Source organism: Juglans regia, chromosome 1 (genome assembly GCF_001411555.2).
Source record: "Juglans regia cultivar Chandler chromosome 1, Walnut 2.0, whole genome shotgun sequence".
In the NCBI taxonomy this organism is placed as follows: Eukaryota; Viridiplantae; Streptophyta; class Magnoliopsida; order Fagales; family Juglandaceae; genus Juglans; species Juglans regia.
The window spans coordinates 38,936,110-38,952,634 of record NC_049901.1 but is presented as its reverse complement, the minus strand read 5'-3'; the positions used below and the strand labels follow the sequence as shown (position 1 = coordinate 38,952,634).

The 16,525-nt window shown below is 34.8% G+C and overlaps 3 protein-coding genes across 5 annotated transcripts; 1 reads left to right on the top strand and 2 right to left on the bottom strand.

Moving 5' to 3' along the window:
- Positions 1-2,246: 2,246 nt before the first annotated feature.
- LOC108979377 (rho guanine nucleotide exchange factor 8-like) lies at positions 2,247-5,081 on the top strand. The gene is made up of 7 exons (XM_018950051.2): positions 2,247-2,706; positions 2,861-2,977; positions 3,097-3,251; positions 3,346-3,420; positions 3,512-3,784; positions 3,867-4,187; positions 4,328-5,081. Exons 1-7 carry the CDS (start codon positions 2,409-2,411, stop codon positions 4,748-4,750), a joined length of 1,662 nt encoding a protein of 553 aa, XP_018805596.1. The 5' UTR covers positions 2,247-2,408; the 3' UTR covers positions 4,751-5,081.
- A 228-nt stretch (positions 5,082-5,309) lies between these two features.
- Positions 5,310-7,763, bottom strand: LOC108979378 (probable protein ABIL5). Its single transcript, XM_018950052.2, has 8 exons — positions 7,396-7,763; positions 7,240-7,322; positions 6,969-7,116; positions 6,683-6,782; positions 6,533-6,572; positions 6,058-6,188; positions 5,892-5,956; positions 5,310-5,805 (listed from the first exon to the last, which is right to left on the bottom strand). Exons 1-8 carry the CDS (start codon positions 7,504-7,506, stop codon positions 5,719-5,721), a joined length of 765 nt encoding a protein of 254 aa, XP_018805597.1. The 5' UTR covers positions 7,507-7,763; the 3' UTR covers positions 5,310-5,718.
- Positions 7,764-9,414: 1,651 nt separating this feature from the next.
- Positions 9,415-15,474, bottom strand: LOC108979376 (proteinaceous RNase P 1, chloroplastic/mitochondrial-like). 3 transcript variants are annotated; one of them, XR_004797793.1, is made up of 9 exons: positions 15,359-15,474; positions 13,566-15,256; positions 13,395-13,484; positions 13,112-13,293; positions 12,850-12,970; positions 12,565-12,633; positions 12,266-12,395; positions 10,069-10,599; positions 9,415-9,433 (listed from the first exon to the last, which is right to left on the bottom strand). XR_004797793.1 is itself a non-coding variant. In XM_018950050.2 (8 exons), the coding sequence occupies exons 1-8, from the start codon at positions 15,405-15,407 to the stop codon at positions 10,361-10,363; spliced, it is 2,571 nt and encodes an 856-aa protein (XP_018805595.1). In that variant the 5' UTR covers positions 15,408-15,474; the 3' UTR covers positions 9,957-10,360. The 3 variants fall into 3 exon arrangements, 1 of the variants encoding a protein (XP_018805595.1); XR_001994190.2 differs by lacking the exon at positions 9,415-9,433 and having other exon boundaries at positions 10,024-10,140; positions 10,229-10,599; XM_018950050.2 differs by lacking the exon at positions 9,415-9,433 and having other exon boundaries at positions 9,957-10,599.
- Positions 15,475-16,525: the final 1,051 nt, after the last annotated feature.

Genomic DNA, 16,525 nt, shown 5'->3' with positions numbered 1-16,525 from the left:
TTTTGAGTCATGAATCAAAGGGACTCGATAACTTTCACATGGCGAAGCGACTTTCATAGAAATTTTAGTGCGGAAACGATTACAAGTATCATGACTAATCTCCCTCGACCCTTCTCATTACCTCTTGAATTCCACAGCTTGAAGCAACTTAGCTGGAAATTGGAAAACCGCCCACTTAGGAGTGCAACGGGTTCGGTTATGTACATTTTTTAGAATCGAACTAGTATACACTGATTTTGAAAATTTAAGAACTGATTCACTACCAAAACCAGATCTTCTGATTTTTCCGATTTTGATATGATCCAGTTTGGTTTTAAGGATTATCTATGCTAGTAATAATATGATATTTACATATGCTAAAAACTATTAAGTCTATTTATATTATAGTATAAGTATATTGTTTATAATAAGTACATTATTTAACTATAGTTTATATAAGTTCTAGACTTTTTATATGAGTTTATATAATCAAATGTGTAAAAATATATTTACAAAAAGAATATATATATTATATTATGCCAAAAATATATTTATAACTTAATATTGATATATATATATCAAAAGTAAGTTTATATTAATAACTTAATATTAATATTTATAAAATTTTATGTTATATTAATTTGTAATTTAACATATAATATATATAATATAATATAAAAAATTATAAATATATATACCGGTCCGGTTCGGTTTAAACTGGTTTTCATATTTTAAAAACCGGTACCACACCGGTTTAGGACTGGTTTTGGTTCTTAAGAATCGGTGCTGCACCAGACCGCTTACAAACCAAACGGTATCGGTTCAGTCTGGTTGATCCGGTCCAACTTGTTTTCCAATTTATTTTTACACCCCTACCCCCACCTACTAGGCTTTTATACATAAGATTCCTCCAATTACATTAAACAAAACATGTTTGACTTGGTTTAAAGAATCAGAACTAGTTTTCTTCAATCATAAGCCAATTCTCTCCCTAAAAGAGAGGGAAAAAGACGGAGCAGTTGTTGCTGAAGAAGCCCAAGTAGTAGTGCTCCATCACTATCATGAACAAGCATTGACTTTTGCTTTATATAATTGATATAATGTTTGAACTTAGAAGTGCTAGCTGTTATGATATTGGCTTGAATTATTAGTTTCTATCGTAGCTTAAACAAAGTAATAGACAGAACAACGACATTTTTTTTTTGTCAGACATCGTGGGTCAACGAGTTTTGGACGTGCTGTGAGCATATGATTATTTATGGTATTCAATTATTATAAAAAAATTAAAATATATATATATATAATTTTATTAATAATCACTTCTTTAATCATTATGTAAAATAAAAATTTAAAAAAAATCAAATATAAAAAAAAAATAGATAAATAATAATAGTGTAGTAACTCTATGTTATTCTTATTATAAAAGCAAAACCAAGTAAATACTTTTTAGCAGTAATGAATTTCAAAACTTTCATCACAAATAAAATTCAATTTAATTCAGCAATAGATTCCCTAACCTTACATGTAAGTTTCTTTCTGGGCAAATGATTAAAATCCAAAATCTTTATTAAAACAACAAACATTTTATGACCCAAAACTTTAATAGTTTGTGAATAATAGTAAGTTAATATATGACCAATAATGAGATAGTTTGAATTGAGTATTTTTTTGATTTTGGGAAATGAGAGAAAATTAAATAAAAAATATTATAAAATTAAAATATTATTTTATAATATTATTTTTGTTTGAGGATTTGAAAAAATTGATTTTTTTTTTTATTTTTTATTTGAAAGTTAGAAAAAATTATAATGATTAATTTCAAAAAGTTTGTAATGATTAATTTAAAAATTTTATATTTGAAAAGTTTAGAAGTAAGATGGGATGAAATGAAATAAAATCATATGAAAATTTTATGTCTCATACCCCAAACAAGCTATCATGGGAGTTGTGAGATCTGATAAGGGATAAAATTAGGGTCTGCAGAAATAAAAGTAGAAAATGTCAGTTAAGTTTGTATGTTTTTCCCGGGCTTTTTGTCCGACCAGCCTCCTCCCATCCACTCATTCCCTGAACAAACCCCAGCAAATTACCGTTTAACGTTTTGTTAATTCGTTTTGTACTTGTTTCGTATGCTGACCACCCCTCGTTTCTCTTCCTCAAACATGCACCCCACGTTCCATACTTGCAAAAAATAGAATATTTGCACTAAACAGTTCTTCCTTCTCATAATCTATCAACATTTGTAAAAATAAAATAAAAAAAAAGCCATGCAAATCCTATCTCTAGCCTCTCATTAAGTTAGGAGAAGGGGTTCTTCTCCTCTTTCTCCTATAGAACATCATTAACTTTAGCTGTCGTGTAACCAAGTTAGTTTGTCCCATATCATTGTCATTTGGTTTGTTTCTCCCTTGGTTTCTTTTTGTTAAACTATGGTCCGAGCCTTCGGACACCTAAACAGCGTACAGAAGTCCAGATCATTCAATTTCAAGAAGATGTTTGATATTCCAGGCCGGCAGGTTCAGAGTATGATCATTGAGAATGGGCAGGATGGTTTAGAGGCTGCAGAAGAGAAGGTGCTTTCAAGATGTCATGAAACGAGGTTTTTAGGAAGTCCATTGGAGCGCCACCATATTGGTTCGTCGGCTGATCGTTGCATGGGTCCAATTTCACGGTTGGATAGAAGTGGAGCTGGGGCAGGAAGTCCTCAAGCTGCCAGGCCAAATTCAGGTAGAATCTTATCTTAATTGGCTTGCAGTTTTAAGTTGCTATAGCTCCATGTCAATCTGATGACACAAAAGAAAATCATATATAATTGCATAATGTCTTTTTCTCTTTAACCCAATAATTTCTTCTTTTAAATTTTTTCTGTGGCTTTGTTCAGATATGGATATGATGAAGGACAGGTTTTCTAAGCTGCTTCTTGGTGAAGATATGTCGGGTGGTGGAAAGGGTGTTTCTTCGGCTTTGGCTTTGTCAAATGCCATCACAAACCTTGCTGGTACTTTTTTTTCCCTTCTGATATTTGTTCAGTTTCGGTTTTGAAGGAAGATGAAATAAAATTAAGCAATATTGCTGAGATATGTTGTTTGTCCTTCTTGTTTTCCTGCAATATTGCAGCATCTGTTTTTGGAGAAAAATCGAAGCTGGAGCCCATGTCTCCAGAGAGGAAATCAAGATGGAGAAAAGAAATTGAGTGGCTTTTATCTGTAACTGATCACATTGTGGAATTTGTTCCTTCACAACAGAAATCCATGGATGGAACAAATATGGAGGTGATAAATCTCTCTCTCTCACACACACACACACGCAACCTGTGTAATTTTGACCATATTTGTTTTCCTCAACAGTTTTTCCCTATTTTCATAGATAATGGTGACAAAACAAAGAAGTGATCTGCTCATGAACATTCCTGCACTCCGCAAGCTTGATGCAATGCTCATTGTAAGTACTTCTTGTTTCTGTATAGAAGGATCATTCTTTCATATGGCCTAGATCAATTCACAACTTGGACTGATGAAATTATAATGAACAGGGCTACCTGGAAAACTTTGGAAGCCAAAACGAGTTCTGGTATGTGTCCAAAGATGCCAATGAATCTGAGCAGGGTAACGCCGGTAGAAATGATGATAAATGGTGGTTACCCACTGTTAAAGTTCCATCGAATGGACTATCCAATGTCTTCCGAAAATGGCTGCTCTTTCAGAAAGAATCTGTGAACCAAGTACTAAAGGCAGCCATGGCAATAAATGCTCAAGTATTGTCAGAAATGGAGATCCCTGAAAGCTATATTGAATCCCTGCCAAAGGTAATAAGATGAAATACCCTCATTGACAATGGCTTCTGTAATTGTGTTACATAGGTTGATTTGTGCTGTTATATTTCAACAGAATGGGAGAGCAAGCCTTGGAGACTCGATCTATAAGAGCATTACAGTAGAGTACTTTGATCCAGGGCAATTCCTCTCAACCATGGACTTGACCACGGAGCATAAAGTGCTTGACCTTAAGAACAGAATCGAGGCCTCGATTGTGATTTGGAAGAGGAAGATGCACAGCAAGGATGGAAAGTCTGCTTGGGCTTCAGGTGTGAGCTTGGAGAAGAGAGAACTCTTTGAAGAAAGAGCAGAAACCATCTTACTCCTACTTAAGCAGCGGTTTCCAGGACTTCCACAATCTGTACTTGACATATCGAAGATCCAATATAATATGGTAAAGAACAACATTCAACTGCCCCCTTTTCTGTTTCATTATTTCTTTTTTTCTTTTTCTTTTTTTCCTTTCTAGCTTTTACTATTTCTCAAACTACATAGAACTAAGAAACCCATTATTTTTGTACTTAATCTGCACAGGATGTGGGACAGGCTATTTTAGAGAGCTATTCAAGGATAATAGAAAGCTTAGCATTCAATGTCCTGTCCAGAATTGAGGATGTCCTGTATGCTGATTCTCGCACTCAAAAACCACTACAAGCAGAACCCAACAGGAACAGTGCAGTGGATTCTTCACCATTGGCTCGTGAAGAGATAGACAAGTGGTGTTCTTCCGAGGCACCGAATTCAAGGACACTATCGGATTTCATGGGTTGGAATTGGGATAAGGGAGCAACTGAAATGAAGAAGAATTACCCAACAGGCAATGTGGACAGCTACTTTAAAGAAGAAAATGACAGGTATAAGAGCAAACTTGGGAACGTTGTGACCGCCAAGAAGATGTCCTATTTAGAGAAGCTTGAGAACCTGAGTGGACTAAGAAGTCCAACGGCTCGCCATTAGTGCCAGTAGCAAAAGATGACAAAGAAAGGAAGAAAAATACAATTGAGATAGAGAGGGAGTGAAATGTAGGGCTAACAAATTATATCTGCAAGTCAGTGTGGAAGACATACGCTGTAAATCAAATTTTGTCATGGCAAGTGTGTGGAAGGTGTCTTACGAAACAGACTTGCAAGTAGAAGGACGACTCAAGCTAAAAGCTAAAAGTGTAAATATCCAGACCCATGTAGGATTCGGTTGAGTTAGTAATTCTTGTCTTCGTGCTTCCTTCCGAGCGTGGAAAGGGAAGTCTGCATTTTATTAGTGCGGTTGATGCACTTGGAATGCACTTTAATTCTGGCTTTCTTGACTTGTACACTATTTTTTTTTTCTCTTGTCCTCCTTTCTGGTTTCAGCTTTTTTCTCTGTACATTTGGTCTTGATGACAGCTCGATATTAGCCACAATACCCAAGTCAGAAAGATAAAGAAAAGAAAATTTGATATTAACACATTTCCATGAATTTGATAGTATCTGATCGGATTCATGAGGCCTCTTTAGTTTAGGAAAGAGAACAAAATAAATAAATAAATTGCTGAAGGCTCCAGATTTCATCTTGACATTAAACTTCAGAAAAAAGACAAAAGTTGGCTTACTATATAATCTCGACTCAATGTATAAAATACAGGACAAACTCAGATTTTAATCACATCAGTAGACTCTTGGAAATGACAACTTCGGTGAATTTAGACCATCAAGAGAGCAACTTTCAAGAGTAAAATCTCTCAGTAAGCAACATACCATTAGCAATAGGAGCAGTCATAACGCAATAGAAATTCCTAAGTTGGTTCAAATACCATGGCATTTGGGTGGCTGTCCTAATTTTATGATTCCTCCCCACAGAGAAACTTCAAATCTCTACTCAATAAAGCATTTCCACCAATGATACAAGGAAGGCAAAATAAACAGATGGAAGTGGAGATCCTTAATTATTCATGTCGTTCGTTTGGTTCGCCGAATGAGGGATAAGATGTCACTACCCTGGAATGACTTTCGACTTCGTCCAATCTTTTGAACACCCTGCACCAAAAGAGTAAAAAATGAAATCCATAGCCGTGGTTATGGAGTGGTATCAGAGGCAATACTGTATATAAAACCTCACTCACCTGGAAATGAAAAGTGGTATTTAGACCTTTTGACAATACAGACAAACCATCACGAACAGGCAATGCTATACCATGTGAAAGAACAAAATTAGTACTGTACGAAAAAGAGAAAAGCCCATCCATTGCTTGTTGATAAGAGAATATTTGTTATTTTTTTCTAAATTACCTAATGCTAAGTCGCTGTCCCCTTTCTCAAGAGAGGGCTTATGAGTGTATGTGTACAAGAAAAGCGGCACGTCCTCTCTTTCAAGTTCATGTTGGTCTATGATCTTGCCATCAGTTTGATCATCAGTATCCCTGTATTTATATCGAATCTATCATAGCAATGGAAACTCCAGTTCTGTCCCAGATTAATTGCTGTCATAGGAAGGTCATTGTGCAGGCTGCAATGCAAAGCTTATGTGTGCACTACATGAACAAAACCCACAACACACTCGAGGATGTGCCTTTTTTGTTTCTTCTTAAATTGCTACTATTTTAGTTATACTCGAGGAATGATAAGAGTATTCAACACAGGGTTGAAAATGTGTTCTTGTTTGAACCCTCTTTCGCCACAATGTGAAGCCATGCATGCAGCCCAACAGTCCCCACAACCTTAATTTCAGTGTTTTAGAGTAGGCGTAGAATGGAAAAACTTTTACCTTGAACCTTCTTCACATGCTTTCTCAACGGTTGTAATTGCTGATCCAAAGTGGGGGCATAAAAAGCATTAATTAAATTAAATAGGGAATAAATTATGCACATTTTTTGCTAGACTAGTAGCAAATATGAAGTTTTGTCAAGATAATTACGCATTGATAAATAACGACGATGATATCTTCTCATACTCTCACTCCACCGTAGTCTAGATAGAGCAAGCTTGTGAGCATATTGTTCACATACCAGAAGTCTCTGCCAAATGCACCAAACAAGTTTAAATACTTGTTATAACTATATCATCTTACTGTATTGACATGCACCATGATCAGCGCGAGCAATGAGTCGATATGAGGACACATTCACTGACACTGTCCTGCTAATTGACATGATTTGATTTACAAAACAAGTTCAATTTTTCAAAACAATATCAGTACTAACTTGCTTTAGGCAATTGATTCGAAGCTCGGCATCAGAAAAAGCATTAATCTGAGAAATTCGGCAGTTGAGGTCAGCAGAGACAGTCCCAAGGTGATCAACAACAGTGACCACGGACCTGCATATGTACTCTTTTGTGTTTTCCATCACCCTGCATACAAAAGACTGACCGGTTCTTAAATACTAGAAACAGTGGACCGTTTTCATATGGAGTAACTAATTAAACTACCAGTAAACGGCCAACCGTTTAGGTAATTTTAATCAAGGTACTCACATTTTCTTCTCTTTGGCATTCAAGAACGTCGTTTCCGAATAATCGGCAGCATAATGAAGCTGAGCACGTAACTCTCTAAGTTCCTGCAATCAGAAAACTAATTAATTGTCATGAAATGAACAAAAGCTGCAAAATTTAGTGGAGATGAAAGTGCACCTGTAGAGACTTTTCAAAGCGTATGATATCCTCAGGCCTGGGATCATCCTCTAGACTTTGAAAGGAGGAAGAAGAAGAAGAAGAAGCAGCAGACACAGAGTACTCCTGCATTCTCTCTTTGCTTCTTTCTATAGCTAAATGCAGTTGAAGATTAAAAAAAAAAAACAGGTGGGTTTCAAGCCTGAAGAGAGAACAGCCTCCAAATACTACAAAAACTCTGTCTCGCTCTCTCCGGCTGTATTTCGAATAAGTGGTGGATTAGGATGAGTACGGGTTGTAATGAAAGATGGGGCCGAGAGACAGAAAGAGAGGTCGGTGACTGGAGGCTCGTGAAGTTCTGATGATGAGTTTCCCACAATGGACTGAACATGGAAAAACAACCAAAGGCTTGTAGAGCACGTACATACATGTTCATGGTGGAAGATGACAAAAACAGTTTCAACCCCGTGATTTCGTGTTCATTCCTTTCTAAAAGAAAGTGCCTTGGGTCACTGACTCACTGACAGCATGCTCAGCAGCGAGTGCCAGACTCCTCTATATACTGCCATATCTTTCGAATAAAATATCCTTTTATTTATTTTTCTGTTTTAAGAAAGTATAATGCCGATTTTGTTTTTTGGCCTATGAAATAATTTGCTAATAAAGATTCAAAATTGCTGTGATAGCCAATTATTATTATTATTTTTTTTTTTTGCAATTAGGTCCGTTTGGATTGAAAGATAAGATAAAATGAGTTAAAATAATTTATAAATAATAATAAAATTTAAGAATTGAGATAATTTTTAAAAAATTTGAATTGAAAGAGAGATGAAATAGTTTTAAATTATTAGAGAGATAGATATGAATTCTACAGATGATTGTATAGTATTTATAATTATTTTATTTTATTTATAAATATATTTATTTGTTAAAAAAGATGAAGACATGAGTTATGTTTTTGTCATATTGCTGATTTGAAAGAAAAGTTGAACATTTTTTTTCTTTTTTTGTTATCTTAGAAAAGTTACTATTTGAAATTTTATCATCTTATAAAAATATTAAAAATTATTTTTAAATCAGCATGCGATGATCGATTTGAATAAAAATTAATTTTTTATTATCGAATGAGATGAGATAAAATGAAATAAAACTATCTCACTATTCAATTAATTTAAATAAAAATTAATTTTTTATTATCAAATTAGATGATATGAAACTCTCTGTATACTCAATCCAAACCACACCACACCGATGTGATAGACATATAAATATTGATATCGTGCAATAATTATTTTTCATTATCTTTCTTTTCTTACATATTTTTTTTTTTAAAATCACGTAATGTGACAGGTCTATGCTATGTCTCTATCGATGACTTGTCTAGCAAAGATGGAAGAAAACTTTTGTCTAGTTTTTTCTGACGAGAAATGATGCATCTAGTTAAGTATGTATCGTATAATCATTTTAAAAAAATAAATAAATATAAAATTTATATAAAAAAGATTAACTTTTTATAAATAAATTCTATTTTTTTTAAAACGATTATACAATTTTTATACATTCTACAATTATATATAACATTATTCTTTTCTTATTTGTCTTGTATGATTTTCTTCATTCTTATCACAGATTCAGCTTGTTAGTTGTTATCAATAAATCCTTTCATCTTTCGCTGTTTAAATATTTGACAGAAATATTGTCACATGAACATAAAGTCATGCAAGACTAATAGACTACACGTCCTTTCTAAATGCTATGAATAATCTTTGCCAATTATTGGCATCCTGGGTTGTAGCCACTCCTACCATCAAGGAGTGGTCCACCAGGAGGTGGGAAACACCCGTTATCTTTTTTTTTATGAATAATTCTTCTTATCAATTATTATTTACTATATCACACTTTACACTTTATGAAAAAGAAAAAAAAAAAAAACTGTCAGATATAAAGTGTGAAAGTGAATAATGACTTATATATAACAAAACCCTTTTTTATTGGCATTGAATATCTGGAAACAACGTCTCGACTAGGTTCCAGCCCCAGCTCCTACAAAGAGTGGCTCCTTGTTGAATGCAAAAAATAATTTCATTTTATTAGAGTTGTGAAAAAACAGAGCATTATCTAATATGGGAGCTTAAATAATAGGAACAATGGAGCATGACCTAATAACCCTCATGAGCTATTTGGTAAAATGGAACATGCATGGAGCTTTTTCATAAGCACACAAAGCCTAAGTGGAGTCATTTTTCTACCCAAAGTAAGGGTGAAGATGCTGGATATACTACTGCTCTTTTTCTTTCTATCCTTTTTGTTTTCCTTCTTCAGTTCTTTTGGCTGCACCAAAATACTAAAGAATACCCATAATTTGCAGTGAAATGATGAACATTGCAAAAAGGAACGACTGGCGGAGAGACATAAATGATTTATGAATCATACACATGGCTTCGGTAGGATTCTACCTGATTGATCATGGTTAACGGCTGAGCCGAATGATTTTGCCCAAGAAATCCTAGTATCTAAAGCATCTTGGGCATGCGGCTGGCAGACAAGGCTTGCTGTAAAATATTCCAGCAGCAGTTCTCTGCAAATTCTTTTTTTTTTTTTTTTTTTTTAATACTAGCTAAAAGATGAAATGACTATACAGAAGGAAGATAGAATAGAAGACTACTACTTTTTTCTGAATAAAGAAGACAACACCTTTGCATGAATTGACCTCCTCTCGCCCCCAACTAACGTGAGAGGAACCCCAGAAGAATTTCACAGCAGCCCCTAAAAAAACTCCTCTGATAAGATTAACATCATGATGCCAAGAAGACTCAAAGAAGTACATTTAAATTCATCAGCGACAAAAAAGTACTCTGAACTGCAGAGCTTTCTGTCGAGCAAGATGGCCGGTTGCATGAGCCACGTGACTGTTCAAGGAGATCTTGGTTTGGAGTTCGGTTTCCCACAGCATCATTTGAGGTCCCAAGCAGGAAAGCCATATGGTTTATATTTGAAAATCAAGTACACAGTTACCATACATCTCTGCAGTCTCAATCTGTTGTAGTATAGTGTGATGATCATTCGAGCATGCAGATGCTAACAGGATCTCTCTCAGATTTTTGTAGATTTCCTGAGTTGGACTTTTATTTTCACGTTTTGCATCAGAAGGTTGTGACTTTATCTTCACTTCAGTTTGAGCAGCTGACCTAGCATGTCCCTCATTACGCTGAAGGGATTGAGATTCTGTTTATTACAAGCAAGCACAGTCGGACAGTCTATCAGCAGTGAAGTTGAGTTGAATCCATTAACACAAAAGACGGTTACTATCAACTCATAGATGACAATGAAAAGGTGTGACTGTGTGTGTGAGAGTAAAAAGCAATTTCCAGCTTAAACAATACATATGCATACCTCTAGGCCAAAAACAGAACTAAATCTCAATGAATATGTGAAGAACACTGCGTATAATAACTAACGAAATTTTAGGCATGGAAGCTTCTCAATATTTTAGTTCCTAACAAGTTAGGCAGACAGGGACAAGGCTGCGGTGCCATGTTATACTCTCCAAGAATTTGGCTCTCCAAAATAAAATGACATGAAGTTTCAAAGAAGTTTTCATAATGCATTGGGGTTCGGTTAAGATAGACCATATAAACTTTGTCAAAGCCCCATTTTCATTTGCAATTATAAAATTTGAATAAGACATGGAAATTCTTTAGTAGTCTTTACAAAATTTATATGAACGGCAGGTTATATCAGAAAATTCAATATTTTGAAAATAAATACTCGAAACAAACTAATATCAACCTACTACACTTACTTTCCCAAAAGGATTCTCTGCATTTCTATCCTGCTGGCAAATACAAAAATACCGAGTTTGTCTTGACTTGTCTATCTATACTCAAGTTTGACCATTCCAAGAAAAAATTCCCAGTCCCAACCCAGTTCTCAGATTTCTTCATATTAAAGAAGCCTCTGGCTTAGAAAGAAATCATTGATGATATTTCGCATTTACCATTTATATTTGATTTTATTTATTTATTTTTGCTTGCAACCATTTTTATTTCATTGTTAGGATTCTAGAGGACAGTGGAGATTGAACAGAAGAACTGAATATTTATTAGGATTTATAACAACCTGTGATGGAACGGAAATTGAAACCTAACATTTTCTCTTTTCTACAATCTGTTTTGGCAACCAAATGGAATAAGCACAAAGGACTCTTTTTCCTTGGTTTAGATTAGAGAGAAGATGAGGGACTTGGTAATTTCAATTAGGAAAAGGTAATTTCAATTAGGAAAACGTATCCGTTGAGCTAGATGCGACAAGCATTGAAGAACAATCTCAACGTGTGGCACTTTTACCAAGTTGGATAGACGCTAGCTTCGGAGAGGATCGGAATGACCCATCAACAACGTGTTTACACAATCTGAAAACACTTCAAGAGTAACTTATAAGATTTCTTCTATTATTTCAATACAGTTTCTCGTCTTATGACTTAGTGAAATCACATTAAGAATTTTGCAATGTAACTGTCTAGGAAGTTTCAGATACACTTTTGCACCACTTTGGCATCTGGATCTAAATATACATAATGCTCCCTTGCACGATTATTAAACACAGAATACCATAATAGAGAATAATCTCTGGATATATACTTTAAAATTTCTAAAATCCTATCGAATATTAATGATTCCCCAGAGTAAATTACACTCATTCCAGATCATGTGACTATTTACATTTCAAATTCTAAGTAAGAGAAGTTTTTTAACGCATTCATTTTTAATGGAATGGACGAAATATGCTCTGAGGGTTGCTATTATTAAGCAACAAGGCATTGTGAATTTAGTGTTGCTGACCAACATGGTTAAAAAACAAATAATTAATTTGATTGAAATTAGTGAATTACCTTCAGGTCTAGAAGCAGAATCTTGCCTTGCCATAAACGATTTAGCACGAGTAAAACATAGCCATATTCTTTCTGTTTCATAATCATGTTCTGATACAACTGGAATATGCCAGTGGCCATAATCAGATTCCTGTCAACATGTACACTAATTGTAGTTAGATCACTGATTTATCTCCTTTCAATAGTTACTACTCATAACTGCAGAAATACAAATATCAGACTACTCATAACTTTCATCCATTTTTTAGTTTACTTTGGAAATAAATGGTACCCCATACCAGGAATCAATTGGTTCTAACCTGAATTACAACAGAGCAAGGAGGAGGCATGTGAAAGACCGGACCAGCATGAGAAAATCTGAAATGCACCTTATATTCAAAAAATTGCTTTGTTAGGACAAATGCATTAAAATATATTTTCTAGAAGAAAAATAACTACCAGTCGCAGAAATCAGAAAGCAATTTTGGACCAAATTATCAAGAAAAGAAAACAAAATAACTCAAAATCTTATTTATCTGCAACATAAACCATATAGAGCTGAGAAAGGCTACTTGAAAGCACTGGGGCTCAAGAGCTTCACTCACTTGGTGCCTCTCTTTCCATTTTGGGAAGAAGTCATTTCCTAGAAGTTGAAATGTATGGTCTCTCATCTCATCATTTGTCACGATTAAGCACTTAAACTTTATTGCTGCATACAACCAGTACCTGAAGGACAGGTTATTAACAAGAATACTGTAAATGCAAATGCATCATCGAAGTAATATATCATCAAATTTAGTAAATTGAAGTAAATCATAAATGAATATCAGGCTAGCTAAATGGATTCCAAAGGTACATATTTCTCACCAATCGTCATTTGACCCAGTAGGTGTTGCATACAGTGCATCGGCAGTTTTCCATTTCTCGATCAAGGCCCTATTTACTGGTTCATCCATCTTTCGTCCAGTTATACGCTTGTTATGCAAAACAATAAGAGGCCATTTCTTCGAAGGAAGCTTTTGGCGTATTCCATTAACAACAGCACTGACCTTAAGAACCCAAAAATACAAAAATAGAAACCATTAAAAATGAAAAAAAGAAAGGGAAAGTCATATCAGCATCCCATTACTTGAGCCATCAGACAACATACCTTGGATGGTACAAATTTCTTCTGGTCAAAAAGACCAACATTGGCTGCATCTACGACTGCTTCAAAAGGTCCATAATAGTCAAGCCATTGCTGCAAATAGAAAAGTTGTTTACTTTCCATGTTAAGACCACATACAACACTAGAACAATAACGATCAAGAAATTTTCATACTTGAAATTTCTGAAAGCTTGATTTTCTCTCTCTCTGTATAGCAATAGATGCAACAGACTCAGCAAAACTCTCTGTTTCTTTAGGATCAAGGTCAATCATTGCCAATTTCTCCCCACAGCATTTACACAAACCATCAACTCCAACAGTCGTATAGGAAATGCTCCACCTTCCTTTACCCAACCAGCCCTGTCCATGCCAGCCTCCACCTCTATTTTCAGTTGCTTCCTTTATCAAACTTTGATCCCATTTTGTTTTACCCACTCTAGCAGCTGCTTTGCTATTAAACCATTTAACAATCAAATCTGCAGTAGGGGATGAGACCTTCCGTACACTAGTTCTTAGTTTATGTAACAAGTAGTACACCTTGTCACCTTTACCGGCTTCCACACTTGCTCTTAGGAGTGCCTCCAGTTCAGGCTCCTCTGGATAGACACCATTCTCCAACATGTGTTTCTCAACTGCAAATGCTTTGTCAATATCGCCACTATTGCAGAAAGAAGATAGGGCAGGACCATAAGAACGCAATCTTGGATTTATCCCCAATGACTTCATTTGCTTCACCATATCAAATGCCAGGTCACCATTACCTGTCGACATTGCCATTCTAGCCACTGAGGTCAATGCTGCTTCATTCATTGGGACATTATCCAAACACATCTTCTCGTAGATCTCAAATCCCCTTTGAAGTGCATACTTCTTGACATCTTCACCAACTTGAATTTTATGATCTTCTTGGTTACCACTCCCATATTTTGTGCTTGAAAAATCATCACCACCCTTTTTTGGATTACTTACTCCATCCAAAGGTTGAGAATTCAACTTTGTAATCCTGTTAGAATACTGGCTAAAGCTCTCCTTTTCATTGTAAGTACTACCTAAATTGTTGAACCTATTACTAGAAGCCAACTCCATTTTATTTTTTGTTCCATTACTTGTAGCAAAATCAACTAGATGCTCATTATTTGACAAGGGAATACTCAACTCCGTAGCACCTGAATTCCTGTTACCCTTGTGTTGCAATGCACTCATCCCCATGGAATTTAAACTAGAAACTCCATTGGCTGAGTCGATTGCATTCAAAGTCCTACTACCACTCCCACTTTTGGAAGGATGAATAACACCCATAGCCGCTGAGGAACAAAGATACAAAAGTACAGTATAATGGTACTGCCCCATCTTAATCGCTTCGCTTAATGCTTTATCGTAAAATTGAATTGCGCCCAAGACATCCCCTCTTTTCGAGCACATGTCCAATGCAATCCTCAAAGAAACTTCTGAAGATTCAGTTTTCCTAGATCCCTTCCCCTCCTTTTCCACCCGATTATCATCACCTTTCTTGGGTTTCTTCTTTGTCTTACCATCAATCACTATACTACCCCCACCCTCTGAAGAATTAAACATTATATTCTCGTCTCTAGACCTCAAAGAAGAACTCCCAGAACCCTTCTTCCTCATTTCTCTAAAACCCAAAGTCTTCCTTGCGTTTTTATCTTTTGTTAATGTCCTTTCTGTCTTCTCCACCGCTGAACCACCGAGGTTCTTCACATTTTTTCTTCCTGTTCTGCCATCTATAGCCCTTGCAGAAGAAAAGCCAGCGCCATCTTCTTTTACAGTTCTTAAATTCACTGTTTTTGTTTGAGGTTGGTCCGTAACAGACACCCTGGTTTCAATGTGATTAACACGTGAACTAACTACAAGAAAGGGGAACGTTGTTTTAGTGTGTTTGGGAGGTGAGTAAGTGGAAAATGCAGAAAAAAAGGAATTCAAAAGACTTGAAGTAGAAGAAGACTTACAGAGAGTGACGGAGATGGGTTGCAGAGTGTTGAAGGCAAAGGACGCCATCTATGGCCGTCGGAAGAACTTGCTCTTATGTTGGTACGGGGCAATATTATATAACGAATCAATGATAAGTTTGACTGCTGTGGATAACACCAAAATATGAATATTTGGTTTGGGGAATTTATGTTCATTCCTATTCTTATAATTTTTATTCGATAGTAAACTATTAAAAGAATTTTATTCATCATCTTTATGCATTATACACTATTTTTTTATTTTTTTTCTCTTATCAAATATATGATATATAGATGATGAATAGAAAAATTTAATTAATTTATGAAGTATAAAATAAAAAATAAAATAAAATAAAAGTGTAATATATAATATGTAAGAGTGACGAATAGTTTAATGAAATTGATAAAATAAATGTCAATCCGGGTGAATTGACCACCTCCACTAATTTTCTTTTAAAAGATAAAAATATATTTTTTGTTGAATTAAAGAGATATGGTAAAAGAATAAAAGGATTGCAATATAAATTTAGCTCTTTAGAAATTCAATATCATTCACTTTTAATTTTTTGTATTGTATAAATGATTCTTAAATTATCTTTTTATAGGCATTAGGGGATAAAGAATATGAAATGATGATACATAAATTTATAATATACATAGATGAGTTTGGAAATTTCAAGAATTGATGCATGAATGGGCTAGAAGCCTACAAGATGGAATCTAAAATGATCATCTACCAAGTTCATGTATGGATTTAAAACAATCCCCCTTAGATGATCATACACGAAGAATGTGTCTCGTTAAAACCTTGTCAAAGAAAACCCAACAGAAAAAGACAAATGGCGAAGAAAAAAAAGTACGGCATTCTTGTGGATCTTGAAATACTTTAAGATTGTCTTATTAAAACCTTGTAAAGAAAATTCAAGGAAAAAAAAAACACCTTAGTGAAGGAAAAAGAGGACAGTACGTATGATCATTTTCTCTCATTCAAAAATATGTAGAACTTCAGTAGTTTATAATAAAAAATTCTTGTATTGAATCATTTCAATATCGTGTATCAATTTCTTAAATATTGCAGTTGGTAAAGCTTTAGTGAATATATCCGTCAAATTATCACTTGATCGGATTTGTTTGACTCACTATCACAACTCTTCTGGAACTCATGTG